The sequence below is a fragment of the Macrotis lagotis genome, chromosome X (genome assembly GCF_037893015.1).
Source record: "Macrotis lagotis isolate mMagLag1 chromosome X, bilby.v1.9.chrom.fasta, whole genome shotgun sequence".
NCBI lineage: Eukaryota > Metazoa > Chordata > Mammalia > Peramelemorphia > Peramelidae > Macrotis > Macrotis lagotis.
Window position 1 is genome coordinate 245,494,975 of NC_133666.1, and position 22,508 is coordinate 245,517,482.

Genomic DNA, 22,508 nt, shown 5'->3' on the forward strand with positions numbered 1-22,508 from the left:
CTGAGTATTCATATGACATAATCACTGTTTATTAGTAGACTTTAATCACCTGTTTTTGTAATATTGTCTAAGGAACAAAGTCACTGATACATGCCTCTTAGCTAATTTAATTAACATTTAAATATATATATATATAAATATATTTTCCCCCAGTTTATAAGCATTTATCCTCCCCTTCCAACAGAGTTCAGCAAAATAAATTCCCATATTGTCCTTGTCCAAAAATAGATAATCTTTCTTTGACTTTTAGTTGTTTGAATCTTATAGTATGGATGTAAGGTATTTTTTTAACTAAATTTTCTTGTGACAAATAACTTGCAATAAAACATGAAATGGAACTTTGTATTGATTATCCTCATTCAGCTGTTCCTAAATTGGACCTAACTTTGTGTCCTGAAACTTCTTTCTATTTAGAACATTTAGTGAGATAAGTAAAGAAGAGGAACTTTATAGCTTGTGCCAGGAACTTTGTAGTGATCTTGCTCAGGATCTACGGAAAGAAGGACTCAAGGTATTTCATTTTGCTTTGTTGTTCTTATCTAAAAAATAAAGATTCCACCCAATACTATAGTTTGGGATGAAGACATCAATAAAAAATGGACATCAAGAGAGAAAAGTCATGAAAAACTCACCACTGCCTTTTTAACCTTTTGGTTATAGCTCAACTCTAGATATAAAAATGCAGATCAAAAAGATGCAGAAGGAATCTAGTCTGAGTTTGGTTCTCATCCAAGATAGGTGGTCTGGGAGGAGTGAGATTGACCCCAGTGTAATTGGCAATTTTGGTCTGCTCAAGACTAAACATGATTCCTTAAGATTAGGCCCAAATCATATTTACAAGGATTAGGCAAGGCAAAGATTAACATAGATTTTTTTCTTTATCATGCAAATATCCTATGGAATTGGGATTTAAGGTATTATTAGCTACACTGAATGGAAAGATCCTCCTATATGACCCTTTTACTGGATCCTGAGGAGCCTCTCAGTAAGAACAACCCTCTTGGTGGATTTCCACCAGAACTCTTTTCTGTCCCACACTGTTTATGTGTTCCCTACCTCAAGCAAAATATTGGTTAAGAAAAAGAAGAAATGAATAATAAACTCCTCTGTGTGTGTGTGTGTGTGTGTGTGTATGCTTAAAAAAATGCCAATTATGAGTCAGTTGTTACAGTCTAGGCTTGAGCAAATCCAGATTAATTTGTATATACCTGTTTGGTTTGTTTTACAGGGCAAAACAGTCACAGTTAAGTTGAAGAATGTGAATTTTGAAGTAAAAACTCGAGCATCTACCGTAGCAACTGTTGTTTCTACTGCAGAAGAAATATTTGCTATTGCTAAAGAACTATTAAAAGTAGAAATTGATGCTGATTATCCACAACCCTTGCGACTAAGGCTTATGGGTATAACATTTTTCAGTTTTTCCTTATTTTGTTAAGCTAACATTATCAAGTAAGAAATGATAGTGTTTTCAAATAAGAATATATTTGTAAAGTGCTCAATACAGTGCCTAGCACATTGTATTGAACTGGAGAGTATTTTGACCTCCATTTTGCTTTGTTTTGTTGTCTTTACTTGCTTAAGATTGTTTTTAACATTCTGCTGCATGTTATCTTAGTCTCAAAGCATGATGTTCAATGGCAGTTGAGACAGTAAACTGTTTTCTTCTTTGCCTTAAACTACACTCAGAAATCAGTCAACCATAATGTGCTATTATCTAATGAAACTAGATAAAAAAGTGGGTACATAAGCTCAAATACATTACTAATGCAAGGGAAGAAAAACTCAGTACATATCCTCCTTACAATGTGTCATTATCAATTTTCATGTTTATAAGGGTAGCACACATTTTAACAGACTTGAATAAAGTATGATAATTAAAAAGCCAAAAAGTCTGTATATTCATACTCACTACAGGAAGATATTTCACAGTTCTTTATTGTAAAAGATAGTAAATTCCCAGTTAAGAGTAGAAATGAAAGAATCTTTTGAATTAATAAGTCATTTTTTGTTCAAATTTGAAATTTAATTTTTAAAATATTTTTCCAGCTACAAGTAACAATAGTTTTCAACAGTCATTTTTGGCAAGGTTTTGAATTTTACATTTTTCTCCCTTCTTTCCTTCCCTGAAAGAAAGCAATCTAATATAGGCTATATGTGTATAACAATGCTAAACATAGATCCAAATTAATCATGTTGTGAAAGAAGACTCAAATCCAGATGGGAAAAACAGGCATAATACATAAGACTTAACTTTTAAAAATACAGATGATATTTTCATCACTAGACTTTTAGAATTGTTTTTTGATTATTTATACTGCTAAAATGAACAAATCCATCATAGTTGATCATCACCCAATGTTGCTATTAGTGTGTATATAATGTTCTTCTGGTTCTGCTCACTTCACTCAGCATTAGTTCTTGCAAGTCTTGTCAGACTATTCTGAAATCCCATCCCTCATGATTTCTTATAAAACCATAGTTTTCCATCACATTCATATACCACAGTTTGTTCAGTTATTCCCCAATTTCCAGTTCTTTACCAAATATTTTTGTATATATGGGTATTTTTACTCTTTTTTGTGATCTCTTTTGGATACAGACCTAGTAATGGTATTGCTAGATCATAAAATTAATTTTTATGGTTATTGGTTGTATTCAGGTATACGGATATCAGGCTTTTCCAATGAAGAAGAAGGGAAACACCGACAAAGAAGCATTATTAGCTTTTTAAAAACTGGTAGTCATCCCTTAGATCCAGTTGGGTCTGTGCTAGAGAAACATGATCAAGATCAAGTTATGAATCTTCCCAAAACATCTCACAAGAAGAGTTTCTTCTCTAAAAAGCGGTCAGAAATGAATTGGAACCACCAAGATGCCTTTAAATGTGAGCCTGAGACAAAACAAGGCTTCCAAGTTTCACAGCCACCTACTCTTTCAAAGGAAGAAATGAAAGAGAATTTAGAAACATCAGAAAATGCAGATGACTTTCAGATGTTTACCTGTCCTATATGTTTTAAGGAACAAGGAAAAATCTGTTTGGAAGCACTTAACAGGCATGTGGATGAATGTCTCAGTAGGACACTGATAGACTGTGACCCTAAAACAGTGGCTGTCACACAATCACAGTCTTTTTGTTCAGAAATAAATCTGGATTTAAAACTCCACAAAACTGTAAAAGGTCCTTTAGTAGATTCTGTGCCTTCAGTAAGTGTAGATGTTCTTTCTAAAGAAAAAAGTACAGAGACTTTAAACACGAGTGCAGGGAATGAACAAAAACATTATTCTAGCCTCTGGAACAAGTCTTCTCTCAATGAATGTCTGTATCAGAATTCTGCCCATGAAAATGAAGGATGTGATGCCAAGTCTTCAGGTGGACAAACAGACCTCCATATTTCTTTGCCAAGAGATAAAACATTAGTGTGTCCTGTTTGCAACTTAGAGCAAAAGACTTCTGATCTGATGTTCTTCAATAGTCATGTAGATATTTGCTTAAATAAAGGTCTTATCCAGGAACTAAGGAAGGACCAAGTTAGTCCAGTTATGACTTGTCCAACAGAAAATTCTAAAAGTACTGGTAAGTTTGCCTTTAAAAAATTTGTTTTTCTAAATGCTTATTCCTTATTAATGGATTGAGGTCAATCCATGCAAAATATATCCACTTGTAAAAGGGTAGTTTGTGTTTCCATTTGAGAAAATATAATTGTGTTATTCTTGAGTTTGAATGGATTTGACACTATTGTTTGAACTTTGAAAAAAAGGACTTGGAATGCACTTGATTAAGAAAGAACTGAAAGCCCAGGGATTTAAGGAACAGTTGATTCTTCCTCAAGAGGCAATACCTTCAAAGTACATTTACAAAGGCAGAGTGAGAAATTGCTTATAATTGCATAGTCAGGAAGGCTTTCACTGGATGTTCTCATCCATTTCAAAGTTTCCTTTTTTCTGTACTTATATGTAATTACAGTATACAATATAATAATTTGCAGTTTTGCATTTAATATAGAAAATCATTTCTGCATCAACAATTGTGCTAAGCTAAAGGAGAAAGAAAAGGATGTCTTCTTAGTGCACAGAAGCAGTGCCTGGCCAAATTTCTAAAAGAGGATTAAGTAAAATACTAAGTCAGCTAGTAAAATTATAAAGAAGTTGAGGTAGGAGCTTAATTTTCATTAGTAATTACTAATAAAAACTATAAAAAGTACTATAAGCTTTTGTTTTCTTTAGTAATCCATTCAGGAGCATTTTTGTTTTTCTTAAATTTCTTTTAGTCTTCTGACAGACTTCTTTTTATTTTATTTAAATTACTCATTTTAGAACTTCCTAATTTGTTTTTATTTTTTCTGTAGGGAGCTCTGACAAAATACAAAAGACTGTGAATATCATGGCAAAAACAAAAAGGTATGGTTAATTCAATCATTAATAAAGATGGCCAAAAACTGACCTTAGGACTTCTTTAAAGAAATGAACTTGTCAAAAATGTGTCCCTGCTTATGTTTCAACTAAATTTTTGTTTTGTTTTGTTTTAATTCCAGATCAGGATTGATGACCCAGAATTCAACATCAAAGAAAACCAAACCAAATAATTCCAAATACACAATCGATAGCTTTTTTAAATGAACAATAAGAATTTTATATTAAGAGAGGTCATTTTTTACCTGTGAATATTTTAAATTCTTATTTTAAAATAATAGATTGATTCAATGAATTCAAATGATTAGATGCTGGGAATCTTTGGTACTGCTATCAATAATGTTATAAATTTTTGTTGGTAGGAACCAATAGAATGTGTTTATTTGTATAAAGTACATAAGAAAATCACATTAATTATGCCTATGGACCTATTAAGTACCATAAACTTCTTACTCATTTTGCTTATTTGCATTATCAAATAAGGACATTTGACAATGACAGATGCTCCCTGTAAGCACATAGTTCACTTTTTAAATATTTAATCCTAAGATTGAAAGTAGTTGTATTCCCCTATTATCTAGCAGTTCAGAAAAGCTGTATCTTATTTTATCACCTCTGACTCTTTGTTATTTAAGGTCTCCCTCTCTTGCTTTGGCTACAAGTGCAGACTTGATTCCACTTCTGATTAGCATAGGAGCTTTGATTTGCAATATTTCTGACCCAGGCCAGCTTGAGCTTTCTTAAGCAATCTGATATTGGGTTTTTCTGGCCTCTTCTCATGACCATCCCCCCCCAGGAATTCATGATATTGATGTTGGACTTGGTCTAAATACTTGACTGGCTAAAGCCACTGCACCTCAGACTCCAGAGCTAAACTAGTATCAGCATCCCCAATAGCTGCATGCCTAGCTAATTTTTTTGAGAAATACTTAAGATAAAATGTATAATTATGAAGGTTATGCTTATATAAGGCTTTAGTTTATTATTAATATTTTATAGAGAAATTAATTTAAGTATAGTACTTAATAAATAATTAAAGGAAAAAGTAATTTATTTTTGCTTTTTTTTAAACTAGTAAAACAATGCAGTCTTTGTTAGGATTTATTAAACTAAATAGTTCTTAATTTTTGCTGCTTTGGGTAATTTTTTCCCAAGTTTTTTCCATGTTTTACCCATATCTACCCATCTCTCTATCTATCTACATATACATATACATATATATAAATAATATATATATATGATATTTTTAATTAAATATGTAGGAAGACAAGATGGGGGGCTAACTTATATTGTAATCTTGAAAATAACCTCTGAACAAAAGCAGTAAAATGTGACCTTATTATAAATTAAAATTTACTACTATTTGGCTAAACATTAATATTTGAGTTGTCTTAACTTTTTTAATTTTAAAAATGTATCACAGTATCAGTGAAATCATAGGTCCAGTCACTATCTTATTGCCAATGAAAACCTTACAGAAAATGATAGGTAGAAACTACTATTTATAGAATTGGAAAACAAAGGAAACTTAAAAATGAACTTTAGATAATAGATCATAATAATTATTATCAATTATTATATTCTAGGATATCAATTATTATATCAGCCTCAAGACAGTCTATGCAATGTTACACTACTGTCATATTACATTCAATCAGGTTTCATTATTTCTTTCCCAATGATGACAAGGAAGCCTTCAATTGAATGCAGAGTGGTGTTGATATAACTCAAGATCAGTAGCATCATGTTGTTATGATTAAAAAGTCAGCCAGATCTGGATTTATATCATGCATCTGAACATGCTGGCCTGATGACCCTGAAAAAAAGTCACTTAAGTGACTTTTATTAGTACTTCTCTAAGCTTGCAGAGAAGGTGCTAGCCTGTATTAGTAGAGAAAATTTCCTCACCTAGGAAAAACCCCCATATCAGTGAAATCTTAGGTCTAGTCACTATCTTATTGCCAACAAAAACCCTATTATCTCAAAATTATTACCAGAATGTCTGCTATTCTTACAAAAATTTTAGGAAACAAGGTAACTTCTGGAATACATGTCAATTTAAAGGGGAAAAAAATAGAGTTGATGTCTTAATAAGGTGAAAGTGAAGTACAATTATTGATCCTTGTCCCCTTTTATCTGTGCTCTCAGGAAAATTAAGTGCTTTTCAGTAGGGTTATAGTTTTGATGCATGACCTTTGATATATAATTTATATTTTTCTTATTTCCCTTGTTTTGACAATAAAGTATATAAATCTTATCATTTGTTTTCTATAGTTGAAATTCCTGACCCTTATGTTAGTTGATTATTGAAATTTATCTGAACATGAACTGTTCTTCACAAAAAAAAAGCTTATTTTGGTTGAGAAATGTTTTCTATAATCCTTAGTTTTAGCCAGAAACTAAAAGGCATGAATAGGGTCTTCCAGGGTAAGTGAACTTTTTTATTTTAATCACTTTATTTTATATACTATATAATCTGACATCATTATACAGCCAAACCCACTCCTTGCTTTTAATATGACATAAAATTTCTAATGATAGTGATTATTGAAAATTTTTATTAAAAATCACCTTCTTTAAAAAAAAAATGAACTTTAGAAAGTAGCTTAGCCTTACCAGATCTAAAATTCTACTATAAAGCATCAGCCATCAAAACTCTCTGTCTCTGGTACTGGCTAAGAAATAAGTTGATTGGATCAGTGGGATGGGTGCAAAAGACAGCAGGAAATGATCATAGTAATCTGCTGTTTGATAAACCCAAAGAGTCAAACTCCTGGGATAAGAACTGTCTCTTTGATTAAATACTGTTGGTAAAATTGGAAGAAACTTGGATTAGACCATCTCATACCCTATACCAAGAAAAGATCAAAATGGGCACAGTATTATAAGCAAACTAGGAGATCAAGGAATAGTTTAACCTGTCAGATCTATGGAAAGGGGAGCAGCTTATGACCAAGGAAGAGATGGAGAGCATCATTAAAAACAAACTAGACAATTCTGATTACATTAAAAAACTTTTGCACAAACAAAACCATGGTAACCAAGATCAAAAGAAATGTAGTAAATTGGGAAACAGTTTTTACAAGTATTTCTAACATAGGACTCATTTCTAAAATAAAGAGAACTAAGTCAAATTTGTAAAAAAAAACCAAGCAATTTCCCCAATTGGCAAAGGATATGCAAAGATAATTTATAGATGAGGAAATCAAAACTATCCAGAGTCATATGAAAAATTGCTTTAAATCATTACTGATTAGAGAAAATGCAAATTAAAGCAGCTCTGAGGTACTATCTCACATCTATCAGATTGGCCAATGTGACCAGAAAAGAAAATGTTCAATGTTGGAAGAGATGTGGGAAATCTGGTACACTAATACATTGTTGGTGGAGCTGCAAACTCATCCAACCTTTCTGGAGAGCAATCTGGAATTATGCCCAAAAGGCAACAGAAATGTGCATACCCTTTAATCCAGCAATACCACTACTGAGTCTATACCCTGAAGAGATCTTGCAAAAGGGTAAATACATCACGTGTTCAAAAATATTCATAGCAGCTTTGTGTGGTAGCAAAGAAATAGAAAGCTGGGAAATGGCTGAACAAATTGAGGTATATGTAGATTATGGAACACTATTGTTCTATTTGAAACCAGGAGGGATGGGAATTCAGAGAAACCTGGAAAGACTTGCATGAACTGATGTTGAGCGAGATGGAGCAGAACCAGAACATTGTATACCCTAAAAGAAACATGGCGATGATGACCAACCTTAATGGACTTACTCATTCCATCAGTGTAATAATTGGGACAATTTTAGAGCACCTGTGACAGAATACCATCTGTACCCAGAGAAAGAACTGTGTTTAAACAAAGACCAAAAGTCTATTGGCCTTCAATTTAAAAAAAAAAGTGTGTCTTAGGTACTACATAATTTTGCTATTTCTAATATTTTATTTTCTCAAGGATATGATTTCTCTCCCAGTACATTCAATTTCAATCAGTGTATAGCATGGAAATAATGTAAAGATTATCAGACTGCCCTCTAGGGGGACGGGAGGAAGGAAGGGAGAGCAGATGAAAAATTGTAAAATTCAAAACCTTACAGAAAATGATAGGTAGAAACTACTATTTATAAATTGGAAAACAAAGTATTAATAAAAAAGAAACTTAAAATGAACTTTAGATAATAGATGATAATAATTATGATAAATGTACCTAACTTCATTTACTCAGTTTTCACCAGAATAAGTTGGCATGTATCAGTAGTTTCCTGTTCTTAATAGCATTAGAAGTATTTTTCTAGCTTGACGGGAGATTTGCTTTAATTATATATTGTGCTTGGGGTTAATTAAAAGATGCAGAAAGGTAGAATATTTCTTAGCTACATATGAATTCCAAAATATCAATTAGAATTCAGATCACTGATGCAAGTCAACTTGGTGAAATTTATAACCAACATTTCAAAATTAAGCTTAAACATACATTATTTTTCTGTCATTGAGTTTTAAAAATGAGAATTAACATGAAACTGAAAAATTCCTACAAAATTATGTGATTTCCAAGTGTTTTAAATGTTTTTTCTTTAAAATTTAAAATTTTCCTTAAATTTCTTTAAAATTTAAAAAATTAAATATAAAAACAATTTTACCATTTTTTCAAATTTTGAGTTCAAGGTTTTTTCCTTTATAGGAGGCCAAATAGAAGGCAAAGTATATTTTTGTCTTTTTTTGCTTTCAGTCTTTAAAAATTAAGATGACATGACATATTCTTAAAATTAGCAGAGAAAGCAAGTACATCAATTGAGATGAGATTTTTATTAATGATAGATTAATAATTTAGAATGAAATAGAAAAATTCTTAAACTAAAACAAGAACACCACAAAGTTATTACATGTTTAATGCTTTCTGTTTATGATATGCACATAGGAGAGTTATTAAGTAGCCTATGAGCATTGTTCTTAACAGTAAAAATGTACAGCAAGAATCTGGCTGGATTCACATCACGCATCTGAACATGCTGGCTTTATGACCCTTTATGACTCTTTACGACTCCTTTATGATAGGAGATTACTTTTTACATTATATAAGGAGCATGTCAAAAAGTTATTTGTGTGTTTTGTGTGTGTGTGTGTGCATGTTAGGGAACATTTTAGGATTACAGACAGTTCTTGCTTTACATAAGTGAACCCTTATGCAAACCTCCAATAAAGTAGTTTTGACAAATATTTACATAATGTGAATCTATCCCCACTTACTTCACTTAGCCTAGATAACAAAAGTATACACAAAATAATATCTCTATACAAGTCATAAAATACACTAAAATACAGACTATTAAATACTGTACCATGATAACAATAAAATAAAATTAAAGGTAAAGTTCATGATAAAATATTCACAGTACCATACAATAAAGTTAACAGAGTTGTGCAGCATGTTGCCCCTTCCCCACACCCTGTACTTATCCTTTATCATTAGTGGTTAGATATACAACTTGTTTTATGAAGCTAATGAGAGATGTTTGGACAGTGGCTCTCTTTTTTCCCCCTCATATCCGACAATAGCAAGCAATAGTACCCTCAACTAGTCTTTAAACTTTTAATCTGGAAATATTTGTTTTCTAGGTTAATCTCTAGAAATGGAATCCTGTTTCCCTTTGCTGAGTTACACTTGGCTTTTATTTCTTGTTCAGCCATCCTGGTCCCTAGTATCCTTTTCCAGGATGTTTCCAGTATGAACCCTTTATCATGATACCTGCAAAGAATTCTTGAATATCAAAGCTTATTAGAGGGTTTTGAGGGTTTTTTTGCCTCTCTTAGAGATCTATGTGACTTCAGTGTCCTGCTAGTCTTATTCCTGCCCCTGACCTTTTTGACTTACTTAGTTTGAATGAGCTAAGACAAGTTAAACCTTTTTGTCCTTGCTCAACACCTTTATTGTTTTAAGGTATTAAGTTTCTGGGCCTTAGTGATCATGCAACATTTTTTTCTGAGTTTTCTTTTAACCATTTCACTCCTTCCAATAATCAAAAGCAAATTCTTGAACTAGATCTAGTTCAAGATAAACTAGATAAACAATTATGCTATAGTTGTATGTTAAGTCTGATAGTATCTGAAGGGCTATGCATGTAAAAGAACAAATTTGTCCTTACCCCAAGAGGGTAGACTTAGGAACAATGGATATGAGATGAAGGGGTAATCTAAAACTTTTGCACAATTGTCATGGCCAGAAAAGTCTTAAGTTTTGTTGACTTCATATTTATAATAAAGATTTTGGGTTTCTTGTTCTTGTTTTTTGTATTGGTTTTTTTATTCCCTTTTTGCTTTGATTATGGGAGATTGAAAGGGGTAATAGAGATAAATGTCCAATTGGAAAAGTCATTAATTTTTTAATAAAAAAGGCAAAAAAATTGTCAAAAAAAGTCAGAAATTGGAATATCTTATCAACCAATTAATTAGCAAGGGAAGAAGGGAGGGTTTGGTCAAAAGTGATACACTATGCCTTGGGAAGTTTTTCTAAAAGATGGAAATTAATTCTATCAAATTGGATTCCAAGTCTCTCTTGATGTGCCTTCCTGAATGCTATTCAGAAATATCCTTAAAAATCTTAGTTATAGGACTCCTACATATCCTATAATTATCAGAGGACATATTAACTCCAAAAAGTGAGGTAACAAGTAACATCTCCCCATTCACAGAAGGACACAGTTTTTCACTTAATTCTTATATCAGCAATAAGAAATTGAGTATGTAAGCTGGACAACTTGTGTTTCTAGGAGTACATGCCAGCTGGTACAGATCTCTTGCTTTGGTCTCTAGCTTTCTTGAAGTGGCAACTTTCTCCCCAAAACTGTGAGGTCATCTGCTGAACTGCTTTCTCTAATTTTGAGTCATTTGTTAGAACTCTGTTGGAACTTCTACTGCCATCTGTATATATATATATATATATATATATATATATTATATATATATATATATATATATATATTATATATATATATATATATATATATATGGGAGACAACATGCAAATGACTACTTACAAACCAGATATATACAGAATAATTGTGTATAAAATTAAAGGGCAGGCATTAAAGTAAAAGGAAATCAGGAAACTTGTAGAAGATGGGCCTTAACGTGAGATATAAGGAAAATAGAAGTATGGTCCCCCTTTTAAAATTTGTGTCACAAAGAATGACTTGTCAGAGAGAGGGAAAGGATGTATTTGGAGATGAAGGTGATCTAAAAATATGAGGTAAGCCTTCCCGAGGCAGAGAATACCTATAGCTAGATAATTGCCTTATTGACCAATGGGAATCTGATACATCCATTTCAGATAAATATATATTTATTTCCAGATTTTAAGCACATTGTATAATTTCCTCAAATAAAGGTATGATCAAAAATATATAAGAAAACATAGAACATGGAAATGAAGTCATTTTGCAATAAAGAAATAATAAGAAATGAATAAAGGTCTTTAAAGAATTCCAATTATTAAAATATTTGCTCCAGATCACAATAGAAATGAAAACTAAAGCAGTTCAGATTTTTTCTCACACTTAGCAAATAGGCAAATGTGACAAAAAAAATATATAAACATTTAATGTTGGAGGGACTATGTGAAAGACAAGTACACTGATATTGTGAGTGAAAGCTATGAATGAGTAAATAATTTGAAATTTTGTGAGAAATGTGACTAAACTGTTGATTCCCTTTGATCCATTGGTGGACATATATTGAAAGGAGCTTAAAGACAGAAAGGAAGATCCCATTAGCTCCTTTAAAAATATTCATGTTTGATCATGTCGTCTGTTTCATGACCCCATTTGGGATTTTCTTGGCAAAGATTACTGGGGTGGTTTACCATTTCCTTTTCTAGTTCATTTTGCAGATGAGGAAACTGAGGCAGGTCACACAATCAGTGTCTGAGGTCAAATTTGAAACCAAGTCTTCCTCACTTCAGGTCTGACACTCTATCCACAGCATCACCTAGCTGCCTCATGAAATATTTATAGTAGCACTTTCTGTAGTAGTAAAGAACTGAATATAAAGTAGCTGCTATCAATTAGGGAAGAGATAAACAATTATGCTATAGTTGTATGTTAAGTCTGATAGTATCTGAAGGGCTATGCATGTAAAAGAACAAATTTGTCCTTACCCCAAGAGGGTAGACTTAGGAACAATGGATATGAGATGAAGGGGTAATCTAAGATCTAAGAAATATTTCCAAATAGAACCAACATAGAAATGAAAGCAAAAGCAAGATGATTAGTATTATTAGTATTATTATTCAGGTGATTCATGGATTATTCATGACATCCAACTTTTGAATTCTCTTTAATCTAATATTCATTGTAACCCAACATCATTCTTAAGAAAAAAGGAAACAAAAAGCATTTTGAAGTTCTTTTACCATCAAATGAGTCCTTTGTAGAAGTTGTTTTTAATAACCTATGCCACACAATCTCAAAAGAAGTTATCTAAATTCTCATGATTAAATATTTATATTTCTTTAAACTCAAGGAAGATTAATCCATGCCAATTTTTGTAGTGTTTGTCAAATCAAAGTTAATTATTTTTTATTAAATCGCACATTATTAAATATTTACTAAATATGTCTGTAGCAGCTCTTTTTGTTATAGCAAAAAGTGGTGATTATCAATTATGGAATGATTGAATAAGTGAGGATAAGTAAATGTGATGGAATACTATTGTGTTGTAAGAAATAATGAAGGGGGTGTTTTCAGAGAAGCATGAGAAGACTTGGATGAACTAATGAAGAATAACATGAACAGAGCCAGGAGAATAATCTATGCAATGCAACAAAATATTGTAAAGACAAAAAAAATTTGAAAGAATTAGAAATGCTGATCAGCTCAATGACCAATAACTATTTCAGAGGACTCATGATAAACCATGTTATCCATCTAATAAAAGTACATATTGAGACTTTTTTTTGACATGACCGATAGGAGAATTTGTCTATACGTGTTTGTCTATACATGTTTGTAGCTTGTTTTTTTTTGACAAGGCAATGGGATTAAGTGATTTGCCCAAGGTCACACAGGTAATTATTAAGTGTCTGAGGTCACATTTGAACTCAGATCTTCTTGACTCCAGGGCTTGTTTTCTATCTACCACACCACCTAGCTGACCCCTTGTAACAGATTTTTATTAGGTTTTTTTAAGTGGCAGTGAAGTTGAGGGGGAAGTGAGAAAAAAGCAAATCTTTGCTGATTGAAAAAAATCAATTTTAAAAAAGAATTCTTAACTGAATTGTAGAAGTGCTGAATGTACTTTAACACAAAAATATTTTATAATTTTGCTAATATGAATGAGATTTCCCTATTATTGCTTCTGCAATTTTGTTTTTATTCTATAGAAATGTTACTGATTTTTGAGATTATTTTATAGCCTACAGTTTTGCTGAAACTATTAACTATACAGTGTCTCTTTGCTGATTGTCTGGGATTTTTACGTTTAATTTTAAAGGTCAGGCAAACAATAGTTTGTATAACAGCTCTTAAGGCAGACTAGTCCAAGTTCTAGGAAAGAGAAGGTATATTGAGAGGAAGAACAGAGAACTAAAAAATATGCATCAAATGCCTCTGGCTTTATGGGCTACTTCCTCTTCATGGTGGGACCCCACCCTGATTCTTGAACCCTTCCCAGCTGTGGGCCCAAGCAATACTGGTGCATAATATGGGCCTAAAAGATTTTTTGTTCTCAGGTAATCCAAAAAACTGCCTTTATTAAATGCCTGCTGTGTTCTAAACTCTGTGTTAATCATTCAGGATACCAAGACATCCTGACATTCAAATCTAAGGGAATTCTCATAGCCTTGGCTGAGTTTAATCTTAGCTATTTCCTTTGACTGACTACCCACCCATTATACATACACCTATCTGCAAGCCAAGTCTGGCAACTTCCCTGTGACACAGTCATTCTGTCCTGGGGTCTGAGCATTGGAGTAGAAAGGCCATGGTACCAGCAGAGGTCATATCTGAACAAGGAATCCAGGGGAAGAGGAGGTTGTGAGGAGCCATGAAGGGGCTGAGTGACAATCTGAGGAACACTCTGGCTTGGTCCTGGAAGGGTCTTTCCAAAAATACAAAAGAGAAAGAGAATTGGGAGGAGGCATTGGATAGACATGACATCTGTAAGTATTTGGCGAGGGGGGGAGGGGGAGGGGGGAAGAGGAATGAATGATACAGGAGGAGAAGGACATGGGGAGACTACACAAAAATCTGGGCAATACCTAGCTTAGAGGAAGAGGAACTGGATTTGGGAAAAACTTTGGAACCTTGAAGCAGGGCAACTAACCTTGTTTGAGCAAATAACAGCTCAAGCTTCCCCTGGGCAGAGTACTCAGGCTCCCTCCCCCAACACCCCACCCAGCACTTCCACATTTCAGTGCTTTGCTCTCAAATATGAAAACAAATGCACTTGAAAAGTCACACCAAGAATAAACTAGGGCCTGAAGGAAGAAGTTTATTGGAACTGACCAGATGGTTCCTGCATGCCCCCTCCTTTACTTCCCCTACTCCCTACCCCACCCCATTCCACCCCTAATACTTTAGGCTAAGTTTGGAATCATGTCAAAATAAGGTTTTTTTTTCATTTTTTATTAGAAATGCATTGAGAATGCTTATAAGTGGGAGCAATAAAATGTTTTAAATTTCAAATAAAAGAGAAAAAAGGGAGGTGTGTTGCAATGGAATAGGTCCTGACTCTGGAGTCAGAAGACCTGCATGAGTTCAAATCCCTCCTTTACTATTTATTGGGCAAATCACAGTCTTCCTCAACATCAGTTTCTTCATCTATTAAATGAAGGGGGTTGGATTAGGTGGCTTTCAACTCTATACTTCTAAATCTGGAGCTCTTGGAGAAAATAATTCAATATGACCTGCATCTTAACATCTGCTCCTAGTTCTCCTGCTAACTTACTACATGACTTTAAACAAACCTTTTTCTGTTTGTTTTTCAACATTAAAGTTCAATAAGGATTGGCAAGGATGTACAAAGCATTGTTCTATTTTATGGAGTTACAAAGAAAAAGCAAACAGTCCTAGTTCTTAAACTTATATTCTACTGACTATGGGAACAGCCTTAAAAGACAAGTAAATGCAGAATAATTTGAGAAAGGAGAAAATTCTAATAAGTGAGGACTTCGAAAAGACTTGTTGGAGGTTTGTTGAGTGTGGAAGGAAGCTAATAATTCTAAGAGGCTGAGGAGGGGACATGTTGCAATGATGGGGACAGCCAGTGAAAAATCACCAAGACTGGGTATGAATTGTCAGCATGTAATCTAGTTTGACTGGAACATAGATTGGATGAAGGGAGTACTGTTAGATAAGTCTGGAAATGAAAGCTATATGCCAGAGAGTGAAGAACTTTAAATGTCAGGCTGCTTTTTTTATTTTAAGATTTTGATTTTTTCCCCCAATTAAATTAAAAAGAATTTTTAAACATTTATTTTAGATTTTTTTTGAGTTCCAGTTCTTTCCCTCCCTTTCCTGCCCCCCCCCATTGAGAAGGCAAGCAATTTGATATAGATTATATATGTGTAGTCATACAAAACATATATCCATGTTGTGAAAGAAAAATCGACCAAAAAATCCCCAAGAAAAATAAAGAAAAAGTACACTTTGTTTCACATTCAGATGTCATCAGTTTTTTCTCTGGAGGTGGATAATATTTTTTATCATCAATCCTTCAGAATTGTGTTGGATTATTGTATTGCTGAGAAGAGCAAAGTCATTCAAGTTGATCATCATATATTAGTGTTGTTACAGTACAATGTTCTCCTGGATATGCTCATTTCACTTTGCATCAGTTCATATAAGTCTTTCCAGGTTTTTCTGAGAACATTCTGCTCATCATTTCTTGTTGGGTTTTTGTTTTTATTTTGCAAGGCAAATAGGGTTAAGTGGCTTGCCCAAGGCCACACAGCTAGGTAATGATTAAAGGTCTGAGGCTGGATTTGAGCTCAGGTACTCCTGACTCCAGGGCTGTGCTCTATCCACTGTGCCACCTAGGCACCCCTTTTTTGTTGTTGTTAAGGTTTTTTTTGCTCATCATTTCTTAAAGCACAAGAGTATTTCATCATAATCATATACAACCTATTCAGTCATTCTCCAATTAATGGACATCCTTCCAAATCTTTACTACCACCAACAAAACAGCTATAAATGTAAATTATAAGTCCTTTGGCTATTTTTTTTAAAATCTCTATTGGATACAGATCTAATCATGGTATTACTAGGTCAGATATATGCTTGATGTTATAGCCCTTTAGGAATAGTTCCAAATTGCTCTACAGAATGATCGGATCAGTATACCACTTAACCAACAGTGATATTTGTGCTCAATTTTCCCCACATCTCTAGCATTTGTCATTTTCTTTTTCTGTCAAATTAGCCCTAGTAGCTCAGATATGTTTCAATTTGTATTTCTCTAAACAATAGTGATTTAGAGCTTTTCTTCATAGGACTATAGATAGTTTGATTTTCTTCATCTGAGAACTGTCATATCTTTGACCATTTATCAGTTAAGGAAAGGCCCTCATGACTCTAAATTTTGACTCAGTTCTCTATAAATTTGAGAAATGAGGTCTTTATCAGAGAAATTGCTGCCATTTTTTTCAGCTATTATTTCTAATTATTTCCCTCCACCTTATTTCTTCCCATTTATTGTACTCTCTTGTTCCTTTAAACTTGTTCATTCTCAAAAGTATTTTACTTCTGATTCTTACCTCCCTAATTCATCCTCCCTTCTATATGCCACCTTCCCTTCTCTTATCCCTTTCCTTTTTACATTCCTGTATGGTAAGATAGATGTCTATATGCAATTGAGTAGGTAAGTTATTGCCTATTTGAGTCAACTCCAATAAGAGTAAGTTTCACTTGTTCCCCCTGTCCCCAATGTCCCCCATTTCCCCCCTCTACTGTAAAAATTCTTTCATGCCTCTGTTTCAGAAAATTTCTCTCATATCATTTCTTCTTTTTGCCTTCCTCTAGTGTATCCTTTTTCCTCAGTCTTTAACTTTATTTTTTTAGGTAATCATCCCAATTTATTCAACTCACACCTGTGCCCCCTCTGTCTATGAAAACTCCTAACTGCCCTAATAATGAGAGTTTTTAAGAATTACAAATATTATTTTCACATGTACAAATGTAAACAGTTTAATCTTAATGAATTCCTTATGATTTCTCTTTCTGTTTATATTATTATGCTTCTCTTGAGTCTTGTATTTGAAAGTCAGATTTTTTTGTTCAGTTCTTATCCTTTCATCAGAAATGTTAAAAATCCTATATTTCACTGAATATGCACTCCCCCCCCCCAAAAGATTATACACAGCTTTGCTGGGTAGGTAAGATTCTTGGTTGTATTCCTAGTTCCTGTGTCATCTGGAATATCACATTCCAAGCTCCAATATTTTATTATAGAAACAGATAAATCTTGTGTTACTGTGATTTCACAGTATTTGAAGTATTTCTTTCTGGATGCTTGCAATATTTTCTTCTTGATTTGGAAGCTCAGGAATTTGGCTATAATATTTCTGAGAGTTTTCATTTTGGGATTTTTTCAGTAGATGATAGGTGAAATCTTTCAATTTCTATTTTTCTTCTGTTTCTGGAATATCGGGGCAGTTTTCGTTGCTATTTTCTTGTAAGATGATATCTAGGATCTTTTTTTTAATTGTGGCTTTCAGGTAGTCCAGTAATTTTAAAATTATCTCTTCTGGATCAATTTTCCAGGTCTGTTTTTTCCAATGGGATAATTCACATTTTTTCCTATTGTTTAATTCTTTTGAATTTTATTGCTTCTTGATTTCTCATAAAATCATTCACTTCCCTCCCTTTGTCCAGTTCTAATTTTTAAAAAATTATTTTCTTCAGTGAGCATTTGTGCCTCCTTTTCCATTTGACCACATACATTTTAAGGAGTTCTTTACTTCATTGAATTTTTCGATCTCATTTCCCATTTGACCAATTCTACTTTTTAAGAAGTTCTTCTCTTCGTTGAATTTTTTATGCCTCTTTTTACCATTTGACCAAGTCTGTTTTTAAGGTGTTATTTTCTTCAGTATTTTTGTGCCTCTTTTTCCAAGTTGTTGACTTTTTTTATGATTTTTCTTGTATTACTCTCATTTCTCTTCCCTAGTTTTCCTCTACTTCTGTTGCTTGATTTTTAAATCCCCTCTTGATCTCTTTCATGACCTAAAATCAATTCACATTTTTCTTTGAGGTTTTTGATTCAACAGTTTTGACTTCTCTGTCTTCTTCTATATTTGTGTTTTCAGCTTCCCTGTCACCATAGTAACTTCTATAGTCTGATATTTTTTCTACTGTTGGTTCATTTTTCCAGCCTACTTCTTGACTTTTAACTCTATGATAAAGTGAGGCTTTGCTTATGGAATGGAAGGGGTACTGTACCAAACTTCAGGATTTTGGTGCAGCTATTTCAGAGATAATTCTGGGCATCTCTAAGTTTCTGATTCTTCTAAAGAAGTATGAGCTAGAGAGAGGTGCATTTACTACTCTTCTGGTCTGTTTTCTGGTTTGTGAGTGACTAAGAATTCTTTTTTACCTTGAAACTGTGAGATGGTCTCGTGTACTAATGCTTCTCCTTAACCTGAGATTGAGATATGGGACTGTAAGCCAGATCCAAATATAGGCAATGCCTATAGGCAAGTGCCTGCAAAGGCACTCCTATAATAGTCTCTGATTAGTTGTCTAACTCTCTTACCATCTGTGAACTGGAAACCATTTAGAAATCACTGAGAATCCACCATAGCTGCCACTGCTTCAGTTGTCCCCATGGCTAATTTGCTAGGGACTGGTTTGTGCAGGACTATGCTTCCTTGTCAACCTAGAGCAACAGACTTTTCCTGCTAACCTTTTATGTTGTCTGAGGTTGGAAAATTGTTTCACTGTCCTTTTGAAGGTTCTGCCTCTCTAGAATTTGTTTTGAGGCATTATTTAAAGTTATTTTGGAGGGGATTGGGGGAGAATTCAGGCAAGTTTGTCTTTTCTCCACCATCTTGGCTCCATCTCACTTCCATTAAAAATATTCTTTAAAAACACTCAGGAGCCACTGAAGATTCTTGAAAGGGGAGTGATATAGACTGTGCTTTTAGATTATTTTAGCAGTTGTGCATAGGATGAATTCAAGAGGTTATAGACTGCAATCATGGAAACTTACTAGAAACATTACAATGATGTAGTCTAGGTATAAGAGTCTGAACTGCATTGGTTAGCCAAGTGAATAGAGAGAAGGGCTCTGATGTAAGAGGTTTAATGGAGGTAGACTCAATAAGACCTAATCTGATATGGGTGTGAAATAGAGTGAAGAGTTGAAAGTGACTCTTAACATAGTAAATGGATATGACTATTAGTCCAGGACGATGGGAAAGAAGACATTGCTCCACCAAAACCATAGGGACTGGCAACCTCTGCCAATCCCTGTCATTCCTTTTATTCATTGCTCTTGAGTTTTGCCTGATTTCTCAGTTAGAGAAGTAGGTTTTCTAATTCACACATTCACTTGCTCTTCCTCCTTACTTCATATTCTCCCAAGAAAAGTTGTAAATTTTACTAGAGTAAAAACTCTAGGTTTCCTCCAGAAGAAGGGAAAAAAAGAGAGATACCCAATATATAAACATGAATAAAAAAAGGAATGGATCATTTATTTCTACGTGTAAATGGACATCATGTGGTATCATGTGTGCTTCAAAAGGATCATTATTACTTCATTTTATATATATATGTAATTTTTGTACAAATGATATTTTTATACATTACTAAAATATTCTTATTTAAGAATAAACATAATACCCCCTCCCCCAAAAAAATATAGACCCTCATGAGCAATAAAGTAAGGGAAAGAGAAAAAAAATTAAAATTAAAAAAATTGTGCTTCAGTCTGTGTTCCAACACCACCAGTTCTGTCATGGGTAGATCACATTCTTTATGATAAGTCCATCACAAAAGCTACTTCCATATTTTTCCACTATTGCCATTGCTGATTGCAACTCCCTCCATTCATACTTACCCACTACCATATACTATATTTTCTCTCTCTCTTTTCACTTTGTCCCTCTTCTTAACTGTGCTATAGGGTAGCTGAGTGTTGCAGCAGACTGATCACTGGCCCTGGGGCCAAGAGACCCTGAGCCCACATATCATCCCTTAGGCCCAGCAACCACCTGGCCCTGTAGTCCTGGACAGGTCATCCAATCCCAGCCCCTTGCAAGAAGTAAAAAAGAAAATGTGTTATATCTGACCACTCTCCCCCACAGTCCACCCTCTCCTTCATCACTCGCATCCCCCCCTTCCCCCTGTCCCCCTTCTTTCCTTTTTACTCTAGATGCTATACCCCATTGAGTATATGTGTTGTTTCCTCTCCTAGCCACCTCTGATGAGAGCAAAGGTTCCCTCATTCCCCCTTGCCTTCCCCCTTCCATATCATTGCAATAGCAAATTGCAATAATTAAAAAAAATCTCATTATATGAACTATCTCAGCCTATTCCACCTCTCCTTTCTTTTACTCCATTACATTTCCCTTTTAGCCATTGACTCCATTTTTATAATATATCTTCAAATTCAGCTTTCTCCTGTGCTTCATCTATAAAAGCTCTTTCTACCTGCTCTATTAAATGAGAAGTTTCATATGAGTATTATTATTAGTATCATTTTTCTATGCAGGAATACATGCAGTTCATCATCATTAAGTCCCTCATATTTTACCCTTCTCCTCCACTCTCTATGCTTCACCTGAGTCCTGTATTTGAAGATCAAACTTTCTGTTCAGCTCTGATTGTTTCAACAGGAACAACTGAAATTCCCCTGGTTCATTGAAAGTCCATCTTTTCCCCTGGAAGAGGACGTTCATTTTTGCTGGGTAGTCGATTCTCAGTTGCATTCTGAGCTCTTTTGCCTTCTGGAATATTATACTCCAAGCCCTTCAAGCCCTTAATGTAGTTGCTGCTAAGTCCTGCGTGATCCTGACTTCAGCTCCACAATATTTTAATTGTGTCCTTCTGGCTGCTTGTAATATTTTCTCTTAGACTTGGGAGTTCTGGAACTTGGCTATAATATTCCTGGGGGTTGTTTTTTTGGGGGATCTCTTTCTGGGGGGAGATGGGTGGATTCTCTCAATTTCTATTTTGCCCTCTGCTTCTAGGATATCTGGGCAATTTTCCTGTAGGAATTCTTTAAAAAAAATAGGTCAAGGCTCTTTTCCTGATCATGACTTTCAGGTATCCCAGTAATTTTTTAATTATCTTTCCTTAATCTCTTTTCCAGATCAGTTGTTTTTTCAATTAAATGCTTCAGATTTTCTTCTAATTTTTCATTCCTTTGGTGTTGAAGTACTGTATCTTGACTTCTTGCAAAGTCAACAGCTTCCTTTAGCTCCATTCTAGATCTGAAGGATTTGTCTTCCTCAGAGAGCTTTCTTATCTCTTTTTCCATGAGGCCAATTCTGCTTTTTAAAGCATTCTTCCCCTCAATAACTTTTTGAACTGTTTTATCCATTTGACTTATGCTGGTTTTTAACATGTTATTTTCTTCAGAATTTTTTGGATCTCCTTGACTAAGCTGCTGACTTCTTTTTCATGTTTTTCCTGCATCTCTCTCATTTCTTTTCCCAACTTTTCTTCTATCTCCCTTACTTGATTGTCAAAATCTTTTTTGAGCTCTGTCATAGCCTGAGCCCAATTTCCGTTTTTCTTAGAGTCTTTAGATGCAGAAGCTTATACTTCCTCATCTTCAGATTGAGTATTTTGATCCATCTTGGGATCATACACAATATATTTCTCAACAGTGTTCCTCTTTTTTTCTGTTTACTCATTTTCCCAGCCTGTGCCTGGTTTGGGGGTGCTTCCTGAGCTTTTGAGTATTATTGGGACACTCCCCCCACAAGGATCTCAGTGAGTGAAACTCTGTCTTCCCTCCTGGTCTATGAATGACCACAAGTGTATCCCTCTGCCACGGGGCTGAGGGAGGGGGGTGTCAGGGTCCAGCCTCCGTGGGGTCCATGGAACCTGACAGGAGGGATAGAGTTGGCGAAATGAGTTGAGTCAACAAGTGGGTA

The 22,508-nt window shown here is 34.1% G+C and overlaps 2 protein-coding genes across 4 annotated transcripts in view; both read left to right on the plus strand.

The window, feature by feature from the left end:
- The window catches only part of POLK (DNA polymerase kappa), a 107,537-nt gene extending 96,213 nt beyond the window's left edge, over positions 1 to 11,324 (plus strand). For 2 of the 3 annotated variants that reach the window (XM_074206842.1, XM_074206843.1), the window contains 5 exons: positions 415 to 511; positions 1,229 to 1,400; positions 2,660 to 3,574; positions 4,347 to 4,398; positions 4,533 to 11,324. In XM_074206842.1, the coding sequence (XP_074062943.1) occupies positions 415 to 511; positions 1,229 to 1,400; positions 2,660 to 3,574; positions 4,347 to 4,398; positions 4,533 to 4,617 (1,321 nt within the window). In that variant the 3' untranslated portion in view covers positions 4,618 to 11,324. Of the gene's footprint in view, positions 1 to 414; positions 512 to 1,228; positions 1,401 to 2,659; positions 3,575 to 4,003; positions 4,152 to 4,346; positions 4,399 to 4,532 lie in introns of those variants that run through there. The other variant, XR_012472451.1, reaches the window with a different exon arrangement.
- Positions 11,325 to 13,887: 2,563 nt separating this feature from the next.
- ANKDD1B (ankyrin repeat and death domain containing 1B) overlaps positions 13,888 to 22,508 on the plus strand; it is an 83,693-nt gene continuing 75,072 nt past the window's right edge. Inside the window, exon 1 of the mRNA XM_074208747.1 lies at positions 13,888 to 14,567. Within this exon, the coding sequence (XP_074064848.1) occupies positions 14,453 to 14,567 (115 nt within the window). The 5' untranslated portion in view covers positions 13,888 to 14,452. The remainder of the gene's footprint in view (positions 14,568 to 22,508) is intronic.